The following is a 25,031-nucleotide window of genomic DNA, read 5'->3' as shown; positions in this document are numbered from 1 at the left end:
CTGTGTTAAAGTCAATGGAGCGCTGTGAAAAAGTGTCGGACCTCTGTGGGAGCTCGTTCTTGGCTGCGCTGTGATTGGTCAATCTACATTCTAGGGTGTGGCTTAGCCAAAGGCGAATTGTCCTTTAATGTCACTTTAAGAACACGGATAGCTCCGCCCCTGAATTCTGATTGGCTGAGCCACGTTTGAAATACAGTAATGAAGACCAAACATTCCACTCATAGTTTACTATCTTCCATCTGTTTCAAACCACAAACCATTTAGATCACCTCTCAAAAGAAGGAAAACGAAGATATGTGAACGAACTGCAAGTTTTGGCCACTTGTGATTCATAAACAGCATCAACAAAACCAGCTGAACTTCTAAACCGTAATCTTAATATATTAAGAACGTGATAATAAAAGATTAAATTCAGTATACACCTAACAGATGATGCGGTAACACTTTACAATAAGGTTCATGAGTTAACATGAACTTAGAATGAACAATACTTCTTTAGCATTTATTAATATTAGTTAATATTCATTTCAACATTTACTAATACGTTATTAAAATGAAAGGTTGTATTTGTTAACATTGAGCAATTCATGTTAGTTAACAGTGCATTAACTAGTGTTAGTTTATGTTAGTTAATACATTAACTAATAAACCTTATTGTAAAGAGTTACCCCAGAATGTGAATAATGCACGTTAAGCATTTTCTATAATGGTTTTCAATGGGAAAACGGTCAAACTTTACATTTTTTACAATCATATTCTGGGTTCATTTGTTCGCCAGTATATATAGTACGCATCATCAGTCATATGTATGCCGAATATGCAGTTTTAACATCACTGTCTTAGTAAACTCGCACAATCTGTAGCGGCTCGTGAACCGATCATCTCTTCCTCTTTACTACTAATTATAGCACCAAATAAACATGAATGAACATCAGAAGGACTAATTAAAACTAATTAACAACAACCATCGTTAATTAAGTAAAATACCACGGTAAAATAACTGTGCCACAACCTCGAGTGTCTCATGCAATTCAGTCAAAGCACATTAGATACATGAGCACATTACACTTACCCAGCATCACTTGCATTCCCACATATTAAGGCGTCTTTGGCTCCTTCCACTTTGAAGTAATTATCTGGAAGAATAGAAAAACATTTGATTCAAAAAAGGTAAATGCTGCAGATGATTTATGACTGATTGCATAGTGTTGGAATCTCAATTAAAGTGAGAGCATTCACAGATAAAGATTTACATGACATGATTCCGTCCTTCGGATGAGACGTTAAACCGAGGCCCTGACTCTCTGTGGTCATTAAAAATCCCAGGATGTCTTTCGAAAGAGTAGGGGTGTAACCCCGGCATCCTGGCCAAATTTGCCCAGTGGCCTCTGTCCATCGTGGCCACCTAATCATCCCTATATACTAATTGGCTTTATCACTCTGTCTCCTCTCCACCAGTAAGCTGGTGTGTGGTGGGCGTTCTGGCGCAATATGGCTGCCGTCGCATCATCCAAGTGGATGCTGCACATTGGTTGTGGTTGAGGAGATCCCCCCTTCTATGTGAAGCGCTTTGAGTGCCTAGAAAAGCGCTATATAAATGTAATGAATTATTATTATTATTTATTATTAAAAAATGTAATGCTGTCACTAGGGTTGCCAAGTGTCCCGTATTAGCCGCATATTGGGCCTGATGTATTTGTCCCGTACGTGTATTACGCCTCCCTTGTTCTGTTTATTGACCGTTTATTACGACACTTGAGAATGATCACGACCATAGATATCCATAATAAAGGCTAGATGTCTCGTCCGCACTGGCGGCCATCTTGCCACAGGCAGCTCGCTCACTCATAACATTGTGTTTTAATGGTGCATGTACTTTTTAAATAACCATAACTTGCTCAATTTTCTACCGATTTTCAAACGGTTTGGTTTGTTATAAACATCAGAGATGTAGTTATGACACTGCACACTTATGAATAATAAGTGTATCAATAAATAATCATCCAGAATTATAGCCACTTTAATAACGTTTGTAAGAAACCAAACCGTTTGTAAATCCGTCAAGATTTCAACGAGATAAGAGTATTTGTGTTCGTGCTGATCACTCATCTTACATCAGAGCCCACCAGAAAGCTTGCCTGTGAGAAGATGGCCGCCGGTGATGACGATAGAGACTCCGCCGTAAGACATCTAGCCTTTATTATGGATATCTATGATCACGACACCGTCATCATCCAATCACAGCGCTCCCTCACGCGCATCACACCATACCAATAACAAACTCTACATTGAGAATTAATTATTCTTTTGGGACAAATCATTGTTTGATTTGCGAACAGAATCCTCTGCTGTCGTCGCTCCCGGTTCGATCCGGACTTGCGCTAACGGAAAATCCCTTTCACTGTCCGTCCGGGTTTAGATTTCGGCAAACCAGTTTTGGTGAATTCAAACAACGTGATTATTATTCATGAGTCCAATATCAGCCACGCCAGAACACATGAAATCCTCCTGAGGGAATCATATGCTGACGTGATTTGCTGCTCAAGAAACATTAGTAGTCAGGATTCTTTGATGAACAGAAGTTTCAAAGGAGATTTATCTGAAATAGAAAGCTTTTGTAACATTATAAATGTCCTTACTGTCACTTTTGATTACTTTAATGCGTCTTTGCTGAATAAAAGTTGGCTATTCCTTTCTTTAATTTCTTTCAAATGTAGTGTATAATGTTACAAAAGCTTTCTATTTCAGATCAATGCTATTATTTTGAACTATGGTTTGTGTGTAATGTGACTTTTTTTGTGTGACCTTAAAATTCGTTTTAGAATTCAATTGTAGGCTACATAAGTAGTTTAAGCAAAACAAATGTGTTTTTGTCTGAGAACCTTTTAAACACATACGAACCTGAAATTACATTTACAGGTGAAACTCGAGAAATTTGAATATGGTGCAAAAGTTCATTTATTTCAGTAATTCAACTTAAAAGGTGAAACTAATATATAGACTCATTACATGCTAAGTGAGGTATTTCAAGGCTTTATTTGTTATAATTTTGATCATTATGGCTTATCTTATGAAAACCCCAAAGTCAAAATTAGAATATTGTAAAAAGTTTTTATAAGCTGTAAGCCATAATCATCAAAATTATAACAAATAAAGCCTTGAAATATCTCACTTTGCATGTAATGAGTCTATATATTAGTTTCACCTTTTAAGTTGAATTACTGAAATAAATGAACTTTTGCACCATATTCAAATTTCTCGAGTTTCACCTGTACTGTGTGATAGAGTACAGATATTTTGAGTGTCCATTATTTTCCTGTAAAGAACCACGATTGTCCCGTTTTTTTTCTTTTCTGAAGTCGGCAACCCGAGCTGTCCCTGTACTGGAGGTTCAAAACCTGCCCGTGTTTACGTGCTTGAAAAATCCAGCTCTGATTCAGAATCCTAAATTATAAATATCATAATTGGATATTACATATATAAAACATACCAGCCCCTTAAAAGCTTCAATTTGACTTCAGCTGAACTGCTTTAGATTGAGTTTGAAAAGCTTCTCAGCGCTGGAATCAATACATGTGTGTGTAAAGCAGAAACTGTTGTGACGTACACTGTTTTGCCCGGCTGTGAAGAGAAGCGGTGAACTCGTGTGTGTTTTCCCCCGGTTAAAGAGAGTGGCTGAGAGATTAGATGACCAACAGCCTCAGGTTGGCATCCAGAGCCCTCCATTTTATCGGCTGTCATTTTCATGCCGTCTCTCTCTCACTCGCTCCATCACTCGAGCTGGAGAGCCGCCGGCGACGGAAACGCTAGCGCTCGTGTTTGGCAGACGTCCCGAATCCCGATCTTCCCGTCCAGCTGTCGGCATAACCTTAACTCTCCTGGAGCGCAAGCTTATCGGCCTGACTATATCGTGTTTGATCGCTAACAAGGTGCTTTTGATTATACATCTGGGGTGTGTTTCCCCGAAAGCATCGTTAGACAACTGTGGTCGCAAGTTCCGTCGTTATCATCAGTTCAACGAGTCGGTGTTTCCCGAAACCATCGTTCCAGCGTACATTCGCAAACAGCATCTTTTTTTAATCTTTTTTTTTAATAATACGATAATATGGCTTGTGAACAATAATTGCACATAATGTTTATTTTGCATAAACTCATTAGTTAGCTAGACAAATTTAATCTGGTGCATTTTGGTAAATATATATGCATATTTTTTCCTTAACCTGATCTTCAATATTTAATATATGTTTGAATAAATTCGTTATGAAAAGAAGTGTTTACGAAACAACGTTTATATTTCAAAAAAATAATTGGAATAAAAATATATTTATGTCAATAAAAATGTATTATTAGAATGTTATTATTACACGTTTATATACAAATCACTTGATTTTTTTTTTTTATAAATCTATGAAATTTTTTTCTTCCTCAGTATTTTTGTCTGGTTTTCCAGTACAAATATCTAAACGCGCTTTGAGTGCCGAGAAAAGCGCTATATAAATGTAACGAATTATTATTATTATTATAAACATCCTTAAATCAAGACACATTTGCCAGTGGAGTCAGAATAATAAACTAGTTTCCCCCTTGAATTAAGATTATTTTCTTGACCCTATTGGCCAATATATTGTCTTGTTTTAAGCTCACTTGATTTTGATGAATATTTTGCAGTGTAGGTGACCTCTGAAACTCCATTAACAGTGGTTTGTGAAGTGTTTTAAACTCAGGAGGAGTGTTTAGGTTCTCTGTGTTTTGGACCATGACGAAGCACATCAGGAGAAGTCTTGTCTATTTCTGTCTGCGTCCTACATCTGCGTTCTGCGGGTCAACTCATCGAGTGCCAGCTCTGTCCTAATTGCTATTCTAATGAAATGAGACCAACCCAAAATAAGACTGAATCTCATCTTAGACGTCGAGTCTTCTGACTCTCGTCATTTAACTGCAGGATTATGATCAACATGCTTCATATTTCAATATGTGATCAATGTGACAGAGGCTGCAGGGTTCATTCAGGCCATCTAGTCAACTGGTAATCTCTTGTTGACTATGTCTGAAGTATTTATTCAATCAAAGCTAATTGTAAGTAGCAAACAAGTATGATTATGTAACCACGGGACAGTTGCATAAACATAGCCATCCAGAGTCTTAACTCGTCTAACCAACTAGCGGTTAGTCAGACTTACTTATCGTAATTAATTAGACCAATCTACCTTTAAATGGTATGAAAAAAAAAAAAATCTTATAAAGAATTAGAATTTTAAGTTGAAGTTCTAGAAGAAAAATAACTAAACAAATTTAAGCTAAATAAGAATTAAAAATAAATAAATAAATAAGACAAAAGCACATACCAAAATGACTAAATCTTAAATTAAAATTAAAATGAACAGAAATGAAAGCTTATTATAAAAAGTAAATGTAAATATTAAATGAAAAACTTAAACATTTAAAGAAAAACTTAAAGAACTTAAAAAACTTTGACTGATGTAAATTTTAAGTTGAAGTTCTAAAATTGAAAATAACTAAATAAGAAAAAGGCATATAACAAAATTACTGAACACTGAAATAATAAAAATGGAAGCTAATTCAAAATATTAATAAACAGGCCTACAATAAGATTAGAAAAAAAAAAACTTTTTTATATTTTTTTATATTTCTTCTAGAAAGTAATGAGACTTTTACTAACGTCTCCTGAATGCTTCACAGTCGTTTGTACAGCTCTATAATCTCGCTTTAAAGCAGTTCTTACTCGACTCTCAGTCTAATCTTATCTCGACTCCAGAACATCAGAGAGAGTTGAAGGTGGACTCTTGTGACTCGGACCAGTAAAAAACCACCTAGCAACGTGCTAAAACCCACTCAGAAGACCTTAGCAACCGTTCGGCCACACGCCAGATGTAAGAGATGAAGATATTGTTTCTGCTAAGCATTCAGACTCAAGCGTTCACACCGCCAGCGACAGCCACATGATCCCATTCATTTCTATGGAGCGCTGGCGACTTCCGGCGACATGAGTGACAGTTACCGTTGGCGACAGAATGTGGGCGTGTCAAGCGACGCGAGACGAAAGTTCATTAATTTCAACTTTATGCAAATGAGAAGCGGATTTCGCGAGCGACAACCAATCAGAGGGACTGGCAGCGGAGCTCACGTCTCATGAGTTTTCATATCTGTAAGCCATAATCATCAAAATTATAACAAATAAAGGCTTGAAATATCTCACTTTGCATGTAATGAGTGTATAATACATTAGTTTCACCTTTTAAGTTGAATTACTGAAATAAATGAACTTTTGTACGATATTCAAATTTTTCGAGTTTCACCTGTAAAATAAAACGAGGCATGGAAAAGAAAAGTTCATGTGTAGTAATTTTATGATGCAAGTTTAGCACTTCTGCAGTTCATTTTACGGTTTCCCCTGCATTATGTTGACTATTAGGAACAAGAAAATTGATTATTTGTCAAATCGAATGACGCTTTAGTAATTTCTGACAGTATGAGGGAGTTTAATTTGTTGATTGATGGATCGTTAATCTAGTAAATGATTTAATCCACTGAACACTGGTATTATAACAACACTCTCCAACAGCGTAATGTTACTTTTAATTCTTTTAAAGGGGTGGTTGATTATGATTTCACTTTTCTAACTGTAGTTAGTGTGTAATGTTGCTGTTTGAGCATAAACAACATCTGCAAAGTTACAGCGCTCAAAGTTCAAAGATATTTGCTTTTAAAGAAATCGTTTTTTTAGGACTACAACAAACGGCTGGTAGAACTACACGAGCTTCCTCCCGGGTTAGTGACATCACCAACCCTTGAATTTGCATAAACCCCGCCCCCGGAAACGCGATTAATAGATTATCATGACAGAATATGCTAATCAATGACTATAAGATAACTACACATAAGCTACAGAAATTCATCAACTAACCATTCAGAAATGTCCTGTTGCTTCTACATGTTGTCTCTTCTTCTTGAGTCTCTCCATCTTTGTCTGACTCCGGTTTTAAAAAATTAAGTTTTTAAAATTTTCAGTGCGTGTCTGTGTGAGGACACAAGCTCTTGAAGCTCCGCCCCCTGTGCCGGGAGCAGCAGCTCATTTGCATTTAAAGGGACACACACAAAAACGGTGCGTTTTTGCTCAGCCTCAAAAAGTGACAATTTTAACATGCTATATACAAATATCTGTGGGGTGTTTTGAGCTAAAACTTCTCACACACACACTGGGGACATCAGACTTATTTTACATCTTGTGAAAAGGGCATTATACCTAACCTGGCCCTAGCCAGATGAATTTCGCTCCGCCTAGCTTCACTCATCCATCTGGAACCGATCCATTGAAATGGCGTTTCAGAAGGCTGGGCCTTATCAAAAATCCTTGCATATGATTGGATAAGCCACTTGTCTGTCATCTTTATCGACGTGCTATTTCAACCACTCACACCGAAGCCAACCCGTGACGCTGATGAGAGCGACGCAGGAAAAAACAAAACAGAACAGCCGACATCTTGGATATAGCAGCAGTGCAATCAGTGCAATGTCGGTAAATGATCAATGCCGTCTGTGCCATGAAAATGTGCGGATAAAAGGCAACATTATTTTTAACAAAGAAGCCAACCAAAAAAAGTATAGACGAACGACTTACAGAAGTTCAGGTAAGATCATGTCGGATATGCAGTCGGTGCGTTCGCTTGATCGGCAGACTCGAAGATGCTCTGGCAAATTTTAGAGGATGGCAAAAAGCAGAAGAGGAACCGCTTTCTGAACAATCATCAGAAACATCAGTGAGTGCGAAGGCGCCTGTCGCACATAAACGGAACAGGGAACCGACTCCGTCGAAATTGCGTCCCCAACCCCGAACACCCACTGCTCCCCCAGCTACTAAATTGTCGAGGCCAACAACTGAGAACAGAGCTCGACAAAGTGTCACTGAGGTAAGTACAAATCGTGAAACATAAGACAGGCAATAGCTAATGATGTGAACCAGTGTAATGCAAGCACAATATGAACAGTTCTCACGTTTATAGTCTAATGTAAATAACCAACCAACCAAGTTTATAGTCTAATGTAAATAACCAACAAAAGCCTTAAGAGCCGTTCTCTGATGTTCTTTTAATGAAACAATATTAGGTAGATTGGACAACACGGATGAAATAGCAGCATCAATGTTAACGCTTGTTTCCTCGATGCGAGCCGCCATTGTTGTCTGAATCAAAACAGTCTCACGGTCGCTTCTCCACTACGTCACATCTATGAAACTCCCGCCCTGCGTCCTGATTGGCTAAACCATAAAGTTGGTTGGAGAAATCACTCTCAATGGAAGAGGTTCCAGATGGATGTGAGTGAAGCTAGGCGGAGCGAAATTCATCTGGCTAGGGCCAGGTTACATTATACCACCCCTTTACGCCTAATTCCTAGTCAAATTAGAATGATATCTTAGTTGTATATATCACTTGTGATGGTATTTTCTATAGATAGGTATTAGTAACATTAGGAAGAGACAGAGAGCGTCATATGGGGGAACGGGCTTTAGATACACATGATCTACTTGAGGAAGTCAACGTTTGAGCTTCACTGACCTTCATTATTGTTAAAGTCCTCCAGCGAGGGCCAGGTTCTGTTATTGCAGAAGAAAGTGCTGTTGTTGTATGAAGGTAAGGTGGTGTTGAGACAGTGTGTGGTGCTGCGAACACACTTCTGACGCAGGTTCCCCATGAAGAGCTGCAGGCCGATGAGAGCGAACACACTGAGGCAGAAGACCGTGAGGATCATGACGTCGGCCAGCTTCTTCACCGACTGAATGAGCGCGCCGACGATGGTCTTCAGGCCTGAGCGAGACACACCAGCAGATCAGAAGAGGACCGGCTCTCTCAGCCAGGCTGGACTGAGTTTCAATGCAAATTATATGCTCATTTGTGCTTATTTTAATTTCTAGTTGATCAAATCAAAGCAATTGTCATTTCATTAGATCAGGGTTGAGCACCATTCAAAATCTGATTGAGCATGACTATTAAACTCAGAACTGTCATTGAAATATATATACATATATATATTATATTAGTACATGTATAATTATTATTCTTAAAAATTAAGGTGTGTGTGACATGAATACTGTATAATTAACAATAATAATATTTAAAAAAAATATGTGTACATTTTATTTTTAATAACTATAAACGTTCTTTATGTATTTTTCATGTCACCTATACTTTTTTAGTCTAATACATGTTTTAATTATCAAGCTGAAAGAGTGTAAAAAATTGATAAATATATATGTTTTAAATGTTGAAAAATTTGCAAATACTCTAGAATATGAAAATAATATATTAAGAATATAATATTTATTTTTAAACTATTCCACTGTTACAGTTTCATAAATTATGCATAATTACATGCAACTAACCCTAAACCAAACCCTATAGTAAGTAACGTGTGTTAATTATTATTACACAGTACTTGCATTTATAAATACACTGTAACACCTTAATATAAAGTGTAACCATGTAATTATTACTGTTACAAAACCTTTTTTGTGGTTGTTTTGATTTTTTTCCCCATTGCAATTCAGTATTTCTTCCCAATCAAATTCCAATTCAACTTCCAGTAAATTTTTGCCAATTTATATCAAACTAACACCGTTCTGAATGTTGCCAAACCCTGGATCGCATCTTTAATCCATCAATCACGCACATTAAACCACAAGCACAGCACGGCACATCTAGGGCTGTCTTCACACACATTTGTGGGTGCGGGAAGCACACAAAATGTGACAGTTTAAAACAGACGCTTCTGTGGAACCAGAACCTGCACTTTTCATAATGCATATTTTATATATAGGCATATTTATGTGTGTGTGTGTTTAACTTTCATGTGTATAGCTGTATTTCTGATTCCATAAGAAGCGTCGGCTCACTGGCTCACCATGCAAAGTCATGTTCTCTACATCTACCCATGCCTTTAACATGTCAACCACCACGGTGCAATGAGACTCTTAGTGTGAGTTAACTGAACCCAGCGCTGACAGGTGACGGTAACTCGAACCAGCAACCCTGGTGTCATTTCACTTGTGTGTGTGATTGACCTGTGGTAAGCCGCTCTAATGTGTCTAATGTTAACAGCTTTAACTGAGCGACAGGGCCTGGCGTCGGTTCTCTTAGCATTTTTACCATAGGGACTTAAAGGGATAGTTCACCCCAAAATGTAAACTCTGTCAGTAATTACTCTCCCTCATGTTGTTCAACCCCGTAAGACTTTCCTTCATCTTCAGAACACACATTAAGATATTTGTGATTAAATCTGAGAGCTGGATCACTCCTCCATAGGCTTCTAAGGGATCGAAAATTGCCGGCCCAGAAAAGTTATTAAAGACATCGTTAAAATAGTCCGAGTGACGACAGCGGCTCAATCTTAAGTTTATCAAGCGACGAGAATACTTTCTGTGCGCAAAAAAACAAACAAAAATAACAACTTTATTCAACTCTTCATGTCCTTCTCTGTGGGCCTCGAGTGAGTTCACGTAGTGTAACAGCGCAGCGCTTCTGGTGTACGTCACACGCAGGCTCACTATTGGCCGACGCTGGTCATGTGTGTGATGCGTGTGATGCTGGCCAATAGTGAGCCTGCGTGTGACGTACACCAGAAGCGCTGCGCTGTTACACTACGTGAACTCACTCGAGGCCCACAGAGAAGGACATGAAGAGTTGAATAAAGTCGTTATTTTTGTTTGTTTTTTGCGCACAAAAAGTATTGTACATGAGGGAGAGTAATTACTGACAGAGTTTACATTTTGGTTTGAACTACCCCTTTAAAGTTCGGTTAAAGTGCTAACTACTACAACCAAACCAACCACCTATGAGGTGAATCACATCATTATAAACTTTCATTTAAAGCAAAGAATTTTTTGAAAATACTAGACTGTGTACTTAATGGCTTCAAATGAGGAAAAGAACTACAATCCCATGAATCATTGCAAATCAAAATCAAAGTATTTTAACAGCATCGCAAGACTGACTCGATTACATAATTTGCATGCTTTATCAGAGTGGGCGGAGCTTAAGAGTTATTTTGCTGCTATTGGCTCACCGCAGCTCTCTGATTAGGGGAATTTTCTGTACAGTATTATGAGTAATGTAGTTTTTTTAACAGTTAGACATGAATTTTTTAAAAATAAGTTGAAATAATGTGGACTGATGGCTTCAGCAATTAGCCTGACTTCGTCATACTCATATTCTAGTCAGATGTGAGTCTGATACTGCTCCATAGGGCTTTGATTATGAGGCGTGTCTTAACCGAATCCAAAAAAAAACTCTGCACTCAATTGGATAGACCTACAACCAATGAGAGCAACGCAGTAAGTCAACTACTTTGCATAGCACAGTTGTCAACTACAGAACTCATGCACGCACGCTGGAAGAAGTAAAATAACGAGTGTTGCTTCTTGGCCCTCCATGAGTGCGACCAAAGGAGAAACCACAACGACCACAGGGTTTTCATTGCATCCCGTCTTCTTAGTGACCATCGGAGCCAGCTGATAAATTACACTTTTGCCGAATCCCGTAGGAAGGACGGCAAACACATCTTTCCGATCGACAAATGCCTTGATTGCAGTTCTCTGTTCGTCTATTAAAATGAATGCGCTGTCGATTTCTTTTACAACAGACGCGATAGCGGGATCTACATCTCAGTTCTCCAGCTGCAGTCATCTCTGAGGGAAACCAGTTCAACCCAAGCGCTCTTTGATGACGTGATGATGACGTAACTGCAGATCATCTGTCCATCATCGTATAAAGCCCGCCCTGGCAATTTGATTGGCCCGACCATTTTTTGACTGATCATAATTACTCCTCAATCCAGACCGAACATCCCGACCAAAAAATGTTGTGGGCGGGGTTCGGGCTGGCATCCAGGCTATTCAGCAATAGCATATACCATCAATACACAACCCTTAGCTCACAGTAGGTTTATAAGTTAAGATCAATTTCCTTATGGAGAAAATTAATGGATTTGTATACTTTTAGAACCGGACTCCATGGCAGTTGCTTGGAAAACTGAGAAGTAGGCTAATTTAAAGTCCCCCTGTGGTGATAATCCAGCATTGTTTATGTGTCTATGTGGTGTTTTTAATACGCTTTAAGACACACCATGTGTAAGTTCATAAGTCGACAGCATTGCTGAGTATTTTCTGCTTAAAACTGCAGTGAACCAAAGACAGTCTCAAAAACACGGTTTGAAATCGCTGGTGTTTCTGACGTCACAAACGACCTTGTAACCAATCAGATCAACGTGTGATCGTCAACCAGTGGATCTCTGAGCTGAGGGAGTGAGTGGAGGCGGGGCTCATTTGCATATTCATAGAACCGCGCATACTAAATGAGGCAAGGGTGTCGAGTTACATTCAAGATATTTTAAGGCATGAAAAACGTTTAAATATGTCATTTTGGTGATCAAAGATGAGTTTTTAAGGGATACAATCATGGACTACAGGGGGACTTTGAGAATGTTTACTGGAAAACGAGACAAAAAATCATTTTTTGCAATGCAAAGGTCTGGTCTGATGGTTTTAGAGAGTTTTGTCCACTTAAATCAGCTGGTTTCAGTTTATGCCCATCTCAAAAGTCTCATTTTCTACATTCTGCATGTTTCCAAGAGTGTTTTGGAAATGCTCGGGTCATCCATTAGCACTGCAGGCCTTGGCGTTCGTCGGCCTCTCACCTGGGATGACTGAGATAGTTTTCAGTGCTCGCAGAACCCTGAATGTCCGTAACGCTGAGACATTGCCCAGGTCCACAAACTCAGTAACATATCTGCAATAAGCGAGAATTGGAGCACAGACAATGACAACAGCACAACAACAGGCAAACAACAACACAGCGGAGAATGAAGCAGGAATGCTGGGCAGTTTCAGGGGTGACTGGAGAACACAACGCGGGAAGAACCGGATGCAGGAAAACTCCTGAGCTTTTTTTAGTTTGCTATTGGACTTGGACAGAGAGCAACACTAAACGTTTTCCTTGCGCACAGGTTCAGGAACGTCTTACCTGGAATTACGGAAATAGTTTTCAAAGCGCGGAGGACCCTGAACGTTCGGAGAGCTTGCAGATTGCCTACTTTTATAAATTCAGTTAGAAACCTGCAGAATCAAATTACAGTTATATGGATAAAAGGACAAACAACTGAAAGACAGAAAAAAAGGGAGAAAATTAAAGCGTCAGGAAACTAAACAACCTCCTATGATGTTGTACATTTTACTCCCTTAGAGAAATAGTTTACCAAAAAAACAATGTTTAAGGAAGGAATAGTTCACCCAAAGAATTAAGAAAAATAAAAAAATATAGAAATAGCATATAATCTTTTTATTTTATTTTTTTATCTAAGTGGATTTAGTTCTTTCTGTGTTTTTGTTGCTGATTTTTTATTTTCAATACAATCAAAGTGAATATTGATGATGCTCTCATGAACAGAACCATAAAGTTATTTAGCAAAATAGCAACATAAATTCACAGAAAGCTTTCAGGGATTTCCAAACTTGTTTGTGACCTTTGAGCTAAAAAATATAAAATATAAAAGCTTAAAAGATTGATATTTCAAGAATTTAACAACACATTTGCATGTTCACAGATCTCCGATATCACATGACATGCAGGAATAAAAATTTAAAATGAAAAATATATATATTTCATCTTTTGTAGTAAACGTTTTATTTTTGGTTGCTTTTATTTTAAAATAATTTAATGAATTTAAAATAATTTAATTGAATTTACATGTTCACAGTTCTCTGATTTCACCTGACATGCAGCATTAAAATATTAAAATAAAAATAAATATATATATATCATCTTTTGTAGTATTTTATTTTGGATGCTTTCATTTTAAAATACATATTTTTTTAATTTAATTAATGTATTTTGCAGAACAAATATCTACCAAATGGGTCAGAAAAATAAGATTTTTTTTCTTATTATTTGTTCTTGTTTCAAACAAAAACCCTCCATTTTGATAAATTTTATAGAAAACAAAACTAATCTTGGGGCGTTTCGCTTCTCCAGTAACGTTACCTTGTTTTAAGAATGATTATAGATATTTGTACTGGAAAACAAGACAAAAATATGGCACTTTTTTGCAGAGTTTGTATTTTTGGGTGAACTGTCCCTTTAAGTCGGCACAGATTTAGACACTGCCTTGATTTTGACAGACGGGATGAAGTCGTATAACGTTGGCGGCTTTGTTTCCATATCAAATTGAATCCTCTCTGATCATTAACCTGATTAAATGACTGTACATTGAGCTGCTGGTGTTCAAGATACACTATATCACATTAAAATATGATTACGCTTGACGTCCGACGCTTGACCACAGCTGATCTGTTTCTATAGAAACCTGGTGTTCGGCAGTAAGTGTTTATTCTCTATCCGCTCGCCGTCATCCGTCTGGGTTTAATGAAGTCAACATCCCAATACGAGCGTGACTTATAGCAGCGGTCGAGCCTGAGGGTCCGTCTGACGTCGCTCACTCGCGGGTCAAGGACAACAGGCCTGTTAAAGCTTGAGGAATAAAGCCATAAAAAGCAGCGAGAAATCAGCACTTCATCACTGTAAGAGTCAGGAGACGCAGGCAAACTCGGCATACAGGCGTTTCACTAAATAATACGCTTTCATTTGAGGTTTTTAAAGTCTCTTCTGCTCACCAACGCTGCATTTATTTGATCAAAAATACAGTAAAAATAGTGAAATATTATTACAATGTAAATCAGCTGTTTTCTATGTGAATATACAGTAACGTGTAATTTATTCCTGTGATCAAAGCTGAATTTTCAGCATCATTACTCCAGTCTTCAGTGTCACATGATCCTTCAGAAATCACTCTAATATGAGGATCTGATGCTCAAGAAACATTTATGATACATTTTTATTTTTCAGGACTTTTGATGAACAGAAAGTTCAAAAGAACAGCATTTATTTGAAATGCAATCTTTAGTAACATTATAAACGTCTTTACTGGCACTTATGATCAATTTAATGCGTCCTTGATGAATAAAAGTATTAATTTCTTCAGTTTTGTAAATTAGTTTACAGTATTTTACTGTAATTATGTTTACAATAAATGTTCATAAAAATATGCACTATATATATGGTGATAAATATCACTATAGTCTTTTTAGTCTTATAGAAGGCTTTAGAATATGGTGCGTATATATATATACACACCATATTCTAATCTAAAGCCTTCTATAAGACTAAAAACAAGTAAAAACATTATTAAAGACTATTTCTATCTGTGCATAGGCATCTTTAAAAGTTTATTCCCCAGGATATTTCAGATTTCAAATGTTCTTTTTAAGTGAACAAGCCAGTAACTGAGGTGAGAATGATATTACTGGATGTGAACGGCACTCGGTGACACATCGATATGATGCTCGACTCCCGGGAATCGGTCCACATCCACGCTCACCTCAGTTGCCATGGCGACGTGTGTTTTGGGATTCGGGTCAAGGACGGGGTAAGTGCTCGCGCTCCTCTACACGCAACCCTTCAGAACAATTAATCACAAATATGGACGTCTTTCCCTCCTCAGTTCCATCACTGACGGGTCAAGCGGTTGAGATTAGATTATTACGGCCTATTGAAAATAATAACAGCAGCTTTTATTGTTTCATTATTATCTCTGTTGCTCTGCGTCCTACAGCGGACAATCGTTATTACGGTAATGGAAAATCATAATCTAGTCTATTTTTAGATAATATATTGAATTAAAAAATAATGATTTTTAGGGTCTAATCCAGGGTATAGTCAAACACTGAAAAGAAAAATTAGAGTAGGAATTACTTTAAAACTATTAAAAAAGTTATTTCACGAATAATTTCAATGAAACAGCAATTGAATTAAATGTAAAATTTTGATGTAGAAAGACTGAAATAGTATTTTCCTCCTGTAAAACGTACTCCAATCATTTTTACTTACAACGTACAAAATTACTAAATATTTTTTTAAGTGCAATAATTAGATAATATATATTAAAAAAATTCAATTTATTTTTGTTTTTAGGGTCTAAACCAGTGTAAAATTATACACTGAAGAAAAAATACTTCTAAACAATTTTTTAAAAAAATCTCACAAATAATTACAACAAAATGGCAAGTGACAATGAATTGAACATTACATTTTGAGATATAAAGAGTATATTTTAAACATACTTTAAAAATCTTTGTTTTATTTACAACATTTGTACAGTGCAATAATGTGGTAATGTCTATTTTTTGATAGTGAATAAAATAAAATAATAATTTCTCTTTTAAAAAATAATAATTGTTCTTTATGTTTTAAGGGTCAAATTCAGAGCAAACTCATACACTGACAAACATTCGGTGTAGAATTTACTTTAAACAATTTTGAATATAAATCTCACAAATAATCATCGAATTAAACGTGAAAGACTGAAATATTTTTTTAACCATATTTTTATTTACAACTTTGTATAATAAACAGTGTAGTGATGTGCTAATGTCGATTTTTTGATGATATAGTGAATTAAGTGAAATTAAAATCTATGTTTTTAGGGTGACTTGCACATGGAGGGGTCAAAGAGGTCATTTATTTGACAAAATGCAGGAAATAATAACTTACGCCATAACAATGACGCTGAAGTCCAGCCAGTTCCACGGGTCCCTCAGGAAGGTGAAGGGCCCGATGCAGAAGCCCCGCGCCAGGATCTTTATCAACGACTCGAACGTGTAAATGCCAGTGAACGTGTACCTGGGCGGAAGAGAGAACGAAGGGATGGACAGGAGTTCAGACTGTGAGGAATGGAAGAAAACCCCCGGGAAGAGAGATCATGACGGACACGGGACACACACACACACACACGGTGTGAAGCACATTCACGGTCCGGCAGCCCCTGTGACATGAATGATCGAGTCGAAGCTTGATGAACTGGTGGTCCTCAAGACAAGAATGGCCATTGAAATCCAGCGCGTCATTTCGACCATCAGAGCGAGAGAGCCTCCAGCAGAGCGATGAGAGATGCAGCATTCTGAAGTGCAAAGCTCATATTTATCCTCCTAGTTTCACTCGGCTCAGTGGATTTGTGAGTCAAATCTCATTTCGGTTTGTATCATACCTCTCATCACATTTGTAAACGTGCATTTTTTTTAAATTAGCATCACTTTCATTCAGACCCACACGGAATCTACATCAACAAAATTCCGAAGAAAGTTCTACAGAATTCCAAAGAAAGTTCTACAGAATTCCGAAGAAAGTTCTACAGAATTCCTAAGAAAGTTCTACAGAATAAGTTCTACAGAATTCCGAAGAAAGTTCTACAGAATTCCTAAGAAAGTTCTACAGAGTTCTGAAGAAAGTTCTACAGAATTCCGAAGTTCTACAGAATTCTGAAGAAAGTTCTACAGAATTCCGAAGAAAGTTCTACAGAATTCCGAAGAAAGTTCTACAGAATTCCGAAGAAAGTTCTACAGAATTCCGAAGTTCTACAGAATTCTGAAGAAAGTTCTACAGAGTTCCGAAGAAAGTTCTACAGAGTTCCGAAGTTCTACAGAATTCCGAAGAAAGTTCTACAGAGTTCCGAAGAAAGTTCTACAGAATTCCTAAGAAAGTTCTACAGAATAAGTTCTACAGAATTCCGAAGAAAGTTCTACAGAATTCCTAAGAAAGTTCTACAGAGTTCTGAAGAAAGTTCTACAGAATTCCGAAGAAAGTTCTACAGAATTCCTAAGAAAGTTCTACAGAGTTCTGAAGAAAGTTCTACAGAATTCCGAAGTTCTACAGAATTCTGAAGAAAGTTCTACAGAATTCCGAAGAAAGTTCTACAGAATTCCGAAGAAAGTTCTACAGAATTCCGAAGTTCTACAGAATTCTGAAGAAAGTTCTACAGAATTCTGAAGAAAGTTCTACAGAGTTCCGAAGAAAGTTCTACAGAGTTCCGAAGTTCTACAGAATTCCGAAGAAAATTCTACAGAGTTCCGAAGAAAGTTCTACAGAATTCCGAAGAAAGTTCTACAGAGTTCCAAAGTTCTACAGAATTCCGAAGAAAGTTCTACAGAATTCCGAAGAAAGTTCTACAGAATTCCGAAGAAAGTTCTACAGAATTCCGAAGTTCTACAGAATTCCGAAGAAAGTTCTACAGAATTCCGAAGTTCTACAGAATTCCGAAGAAAGTTCTACAGAGTTCCGAAGAAAGTTCTACAGAATTCCCAAGAAAGTTCTACAGAATTCCGAAGTTCTACAGAATTCCGAAGTTCTACAGAATTCTGAAGAAAGTTCTACAAAGTTCCGAAGAAAGTTCTACAGAATTCTGAAGAATCGTAACGAAAGCTCTGCACGTCTGCTTCCCATTTCTAAAATATTTTCCTTCATTCATTCATGCTTCAGCGGCCAATAAAAGAGAAGAATTCTCAGTTTGATTTACTATATATTGTGTGAATCCCAGAATTCCATAGATTTTTCTCCAAATTCAGTGTGGAAGATGCATAAAAAGACTGTAGATTCCCATCTGGGCCGGTCCGTGAGATGCAGAATGTTCCTGTATGCATACAGTGGCCGCAAAATGTATTTACACACTTTAGTTACACTTTTAAAATATATGAATGTCATTGGATTATACAGCAAGATATCAATTAATGCGATATTTATTTAGCGTTTACATTCGCACATACTGTATATAGCTGTTTTGTTATTGTTAACTAATTGCTAATTAATTTAAAAATTATAATTTAAAAAATACAAATATCTAAGTGGCATTTAAATAGCATTGATTAATTGGAATAAAGCTGACATAAAATATTATATGAAAAAATTTAAATTTTCATTGGCGACTACCTGAAATAAATTCTAAAATTAATAAAACTAAAATGAAAAGAAATTAAAATGCATTAAAATGACTACATTTACCAATATTAATAAATTCTATAATAATATATAACTACAATAATAATGCTATATAGCCAGGGCCTAAAACTTAATTTTAGCCACACCTGCCAATGGCCGGTGACTTTACCGGGAAATTGACTGGCCATAAATAATTTTTACCGCCATTAAACACCAAATTTATGGCACCAAAATTTTAGATACCACAGATAAATCTATTCGCCTAACTGATATAACTTTAAAACATTATTTAAGACATGTAATGGTAGTTTTCAGGTAGAGACATTGAATAAAGTAATCAAATGTAAAATAACACTGGATAGTCTTCACTAATAAGTGCAACTTATTAAAATTTCAAAAGTTATTCAGTCAAGAGCATTGAGTGATTTTTTTCTTTGTCCTTTTGATTAACATTAAAACACAGACACCGGCAGGAATATTAGGCTGCTGTCACTTTAAGAGTGAATGCACGGATCCAATGTACTGATACACATGTGTTGTCTTACTCAACTGTTTATGTTCACTCAAGCCATAACCCACTGTGTTTACTCGGATACTTTGCCATTTTTTGGCATAAATGTGTGTGAATATGTCAGTTCAAGTGTAGGAAGTCTGTCTGAGACACGGCTGTGTGTGTGAGCTGGCCCGTGGACCGTCCCGAGCGCCGTTCACATTTGTTTACGTTCATGTTCTCATAGTATTTTTTTTCCTACTAAGGAAGCACATTCTTTAAAATATCTTCTTTTGTGTTCAGTAGAAGAAATTAATTCATAGAATTTTCATTTTTAAGTGAATTATTCCTTTAATTTCAGGTCCTATATATAGCAAAGACATTCACAAATGTACAAGTGTGATTAAAGTGTTCAAAAGCGTTCCGATACTTTCTGAGGTCATTGTACGTGACTGTAAATTTGATGTGTAAATCTCTTCAAAGGGTGCTGAGAGGTACGACTTCACTGGCTTCAAAAACAGGTGTTGTTGTCGCATGCTCTACATGCTTTAACACCTCTTCACATGAAGAGATCAGATGCTCGGTTCGTTCGTGAGTCACGGTGCAGAACGCCACGAGAGGGGTCTTCATTAAAGGTCTGCGTGCTTCTCTACAAGCACAAGCCTCGTTTCCTACAGTTACTTACACTGTAGGTCACACACATCTCAAACTGTATGAGCTGCACGGGAAAACATGGGATAAATCCGGTCTATCCACTGGGATGTACGTACGCATGGGCTGACTTCTGCTGGGGTTGCTGGGGCCCTTACTGAAGCTGGAGATGATGGACACACAAACCGAGAGACAGACAAGCAGATCAACTGACAGACACACCGGACAATGGTTAGACCGATAGCTAGACATGAGCGCGCAAAACAACAGACAAGCAGAGAAACACTGAGATACACGAGCTGAACAACAGCCAGAGAGAGATGATACACTTACAGGAAATCAAATCATGGATGGATGGATGTTGGAAATATCCAAAAATTAATTGATGGATGGATGGATGGATGGATGGAAAGATGGATAGAAAGAAAGATGGATGGTTGGAAAGATAGAAAGATGGATGGAAAGATGGATAGATGGAAAGATAGAAAGATGAAAGGATGGATTAATGGTTGGAAAGATAGAAAAATGGATGGATGGATGGATGGATGGAAAGATAGAAAGATGGATGGATGGATGGAAAGATAGAAAGATGGATGGATGGATTAATGGTTGGAAAGATAGAAACATGGATGGATGGATGGAAAGATAGAAAGATGGATGGATGGATTAATGGTTGGAAAGATAGAAAGATGGATGGATGGATGGAAAGATAGAAAGATGGATGGATGGTTGGAAAGATAGAAAGATGGATTGATGGATCGGTGGATGGGAAGATAGAAAGATGGATGGATGGAAAGATAGAAAGATGGGTGGATGGATGGAAAGATAGAAAGATGGATCGATGGATGGGAACATAGAAAGATGGATGGAAAGATAGAAAGATGGATGGAAAGATAGAAAGATGGATGGATGGATTAATTGTTGGAAAGATAGAAAGATGGATGGATGGATGGATGGAAAGATAGAAAGATGGATGGATGGATTAATGGTTGGAAAGATAGATGGATGGATTAATGGTTGGAAAGATAGAAAGATGGATGGATGGAAAGATAGAAATATGGATGGATAGATGGATGGTTGGAAAGATAGAAAGATGGATGGATGTTGGAAAGATCCAAAAATTAATTGATGGATGGATGGATGGATGGATAGATAGAAAGATGGATGGATTAATGGTTGGAAAGATAGAAAGATGGATAGAAAGATGGATAAAAAGATGGATGGATGGGCAGAAATACATTATATAGATAGATAGATAGATAGATAGATAGATAGATAGATAGATAGATAGATAGACAGATAGACAGATAGATAGATAGATAGATAGATAGATAGATAGATAGATAGATAGATAGATAGATAGATAGATAGATAGATAGATAGATAGACAGATAGATAGATAGATTGATTGCTTTATTGATTTTAACCCATGTTCTTTTGAAAAAAAAATTGTATTGGCCAATTTGAGAATGATTAATTTCTTTTACATTCCTTTGACAACATTCCCTGTAATGAATCTAGTTCCTGTGTTTATGAGGTGCAGTTCTCGACGTCACGGCTCCGGCTCAGTCTGATCATTACCTGACATGCTAATCGAGGTTGACAAGTCAACAAACACCTTTACATCAGAACAAATAGGGCACATTTCAGAGGTCAGAGGTCAATACACAGAGAGAGAGAAGGGTTTAGGAGACAGGAATGAAGGACAGGAATGCTGGGAAAGAAGAAGGGAACGATACTCACTCGACGTATTTGGCCCACTGCGCTGGTTCAGACATGGCCATGAAGCAACAGTTGGTCAGAATAGTGCACATAATGAAAAGACTGAATAAAGTACAACGAGTTAAGAAAAACAGACAAAGATGCTTCGACACTCCTCCCAAAAAATAAGAAAATTATCAGTTTTCTTTTTCCATAGACAATTTTTTCCTACACCTTAATGAGATTAGATGGAGAGCAAATGAAGACTTCTCAGATGTGTGTGACTCCTGTAGTCTCATGTGTCTCTCCTCTAGTCAAGAGATTCAAGAGTCTCAATAATGTCTCAATCTGGGCTCAAGATAATCAGAAGTCCGAGATCTCAGTATGAACTCACACATCTCTCATCACGTGATCTGAGCCGCTCCACATCATGCTATAGCTCGATACATGTCGTGCACTAAACTATTCATTCATTTGGGTCTGTTTTTACCGGCAAAAATGTGTCTTAAAGGCCCGTTCACACCAAGGAGGACGACTATAATGATAAACATAAATATAGTTCTAAATATAAAAGAAACACGATAGATAGATAGATGGATAGATAGATGATAGAACAATAGATAGATAGATAGATAGATAGATAGATAGATAGATAGATAGATAGATAGATAGATAGATAGATAGATAGATAGATAGATAGATAGATAGATAGATAGATAGATAGATAGATAGATAGATAGATAGATAGATAGATAGATAGATAACTGTAATGATAACGGCAAAGAGAAACTAATCACTTTCAATACGAATTGATCAATGATAAAAACAATGACAGCCAATCAGAATCCTTCCTGCTTTAAAAAGCCTGAGCATTTAAAGAGACAGACGACATAAACTGCAGCGCGTATATTAAACAGAACGATATCGTCTTATATAGTTCCAGTAATCATCATAATAATTATCACACTTGATGTGAACGGGCCTTGAGGACAGAAGAAGATGAGACGTCTGATGGACATTATTTTGCCATTCAAGTGAGACTATTTTATGAACAGTTGAGCATTACATATGTAAGGGATCATTGAGAAGTCAAACTTCTCATTAAAACTTTCTCTGGACATTTTCATGACAGGGTTTCATTACAGGTGTGGAAGTCTACAAGCTCATAACAGTAAATGACAGCGGCTTTTTCTTCTACATGACGCTGGAAATTACAGTTCAGCGCTGGAATCGTGGGACTGGAAATACAGTCCTTTAATGAAGAACGCCTACAATGTTTTATTTTGGTCTCTTACACTTTCAGAAGTGCATGTATGCTCGTAACTCACACTAATTATGCCTACGACTTCCTAACGTCGAGTGCTTTACAGCATCTCGAACTCTCATCTGTGTCGATATTTCACTTCTGATGGGGACGGATTGATACGTCTCAGTTTCGTCTTATGAACAATTTTCACTCGATGGATTTTAAATGGACAGTAATGAGTGTAATTATGGTTAAAAGGTTAAAGATTCGTCCTATAAATGTATTATTCTCTTGCGTCTCAGATCCTCTTTGCCTTTTCCAGAGCAAGTCGTGATTGTGAACAAAGACATCCCGAACAGATAGACAGATATCCGAACTATCAGACAGATAGATAGATAGATAGATAGATAGACAGACAGACAGACAGACAGACAGACAGACAGACAGACAGACAGACAGACAGACAGACAGATAGATAGATAGATAGATAGATAGATAGATAGATAGATAGATAGATAGATAGATAGATAGATAGATAGATAGATAGATAGATAGATAGATAGATAGATAGATAGATAGATAGATAGATAGATAGATAGATAGATAGATAGATAGATAGATAGATAGATAGATAGATAGACAGACAGACAGACAGACAGACAGACAGACAGACAGACAGACAGACAGACAGACAGACAGACAGACAGACAGACAGACAGACAGACAGACAGATAGATAGATAGATAGATAGATAGATAGATAGATAGATAGATAGATAGATAGATAGATAGATAGATAACGAAACTGTAAAATAACATCTCATCGCAAAACCCATAAACTGGCTAAGATACGAATATGAATTTTAAGATATGGCATGTTCATTCATTTGCTAATTATTATGAACTTCACACATCCCAATGAATCTGACATTTCCATTTGTTTTTTCTTAATCCTGCATTGTTGCACCGGGTAGCTCCGCCCACAGGTAACTCTCATTGGTCTAAAGTCCTGTCTATTAAACATCAGGCATGTTCTGATTGGCTAAGATCGTCGCCTTCATTGTGGACAGACCGACTGAAACTTGTTGAGTCGCATCTGTTGGTTAGTTATCTGGAGAGCTGAACTCTCACTCTCCTGCGTTCAGTGATACACAACAACAGCCTGTCAGCTCTGGGGAAAGCCTCGGGAGTCTCCGTGTCAGCGAGGACTTGTGTGGCTGTTTCGCTCTCTGATAGGCTGCGTTTGATCGGAGGCTGATTTTGAGATTTTTCTAATGAGCCCAATCACTTCAGCGTGTCGTTCGGCCCTCTCTCTCTCGGAGTCTGCGTCGCATGAATGCGCTCTTGTGCCACTGGTTAATCAAACATGTTTCCTGGCTTCGGCTCTCCTGGGAAATCTGCTATTAGCACGGATGTGTGCCGTCTGTGTGGGCGCCTGAAAGTGAACACATTGAACCGCTCCAGTGCGTCACACACACACACACACACACACACACACTCGTATGGGTCGTCACAGGTGCCGCCTGCCCTTCAACACACTGACACTAGAGTGTGTGTGTCGTGCTTCAGACCAGGGGCTTTCAAACCGAGCACTCGAGGAACCGAGGGAACGCTTAGAGAAAAAGAGTGTAAAAAATAAATAAATAATACAATTAAACTAGATAAATAACTAGATTTAAATAAATATATAATACAATTACAATAAAATAAATACATCAATAATAAAAATACAGATAAAAAAAATATATATAAAAAAAATTAAAATAAGTAAATATATAAAATTTTTGAATAATATAAATGTATAAAATAAACAAAATAAATAGGAAACATGAGAATAAAATCAATCAAAAAAAGTAATCAATAAATAATAAGAAATTATATTAAATGAAAAATAGATTAAAATTAATAAATAAATGTATAATAAAATACATTATATATATAAAATAAAATATTATAATATATATTAAACTAAATAAATAAATAACAAAAATTATACTAAAATACATAAATAAATAACAAAAAATATATTAAATTAACTAAATAAATTGATTATATAAACAAATAAAATAAATAAATATAATTTTATATATAAAAATAAATTTTCCAAATAATAT

The 25,031-nt window shown here is 36.9% G+C and overlaps 1 protein-coding gene across 3 annotated transcripts in view; it reads right to left on the bottom strand.

Moving 5' to 3' along the window:
• The window catches only part of scn5lab (sodium channel, voltage gated, type V-like, alpha b), a 186,570-nt gene that overhangs the window by 116,575 nt on the left and 44,964 nt on the right, over positions 1-25,031 (bottom strand). The window contains exons 4-8 of one of the 3 annotated variants that reach the window (XM_056263626.1): positions 21,715-21,804; positions 16,614-16,742; positions 12,706-12,797; positions 8,574-8,822; positions 1,073-1,136 (exon numbers count right to left, since the gene is read on the bottom strand). In XM_056263626.1, the coding sequence (XP_056119601.1) occupies positions 1,073-1,136; positions 8,574-8,822; positions 12,706-12,797; positions 16,614-16,742; positions 21,715-21,804 (624 nt within the window). Of the gene's footprint in view, positions 1-1,072; positions 1,137-8,573; positions 8,823-12,705; positions 12,798-13,031; positions 13,124-16,613; positions 16,743-21,714; positions 21,813-25,031 lie in introns of those variants that run through there. The other 2 variants (XM_056263625.1, XM_056263624.1) reach the window with 2 other exon arrangements.

The sequence above is a fragment of the Rhinichthys klamathensis genome, unplaced genomic scaffold (assembly GCF_029890125.1).
Source record: "Rhinichthys klamathensis goyatoka isolate OS25496 unplaced genomic scaffold, OSU_Roscu_1.1 h1tg000209l_1, whole genome shotgun sequence".
In the NCBI taxonomy this organism is placed as follows: domain Eukaryota; kingdom Metazoa; phylum Chordata; class Actinopteri; order Cypriniformes; family Leuciscidae; genus Rhinichthys; species Rhinichthys klamathensis.
This window is presented reverse-complemented; position numbering and strand designations above follow the sequence as displayed.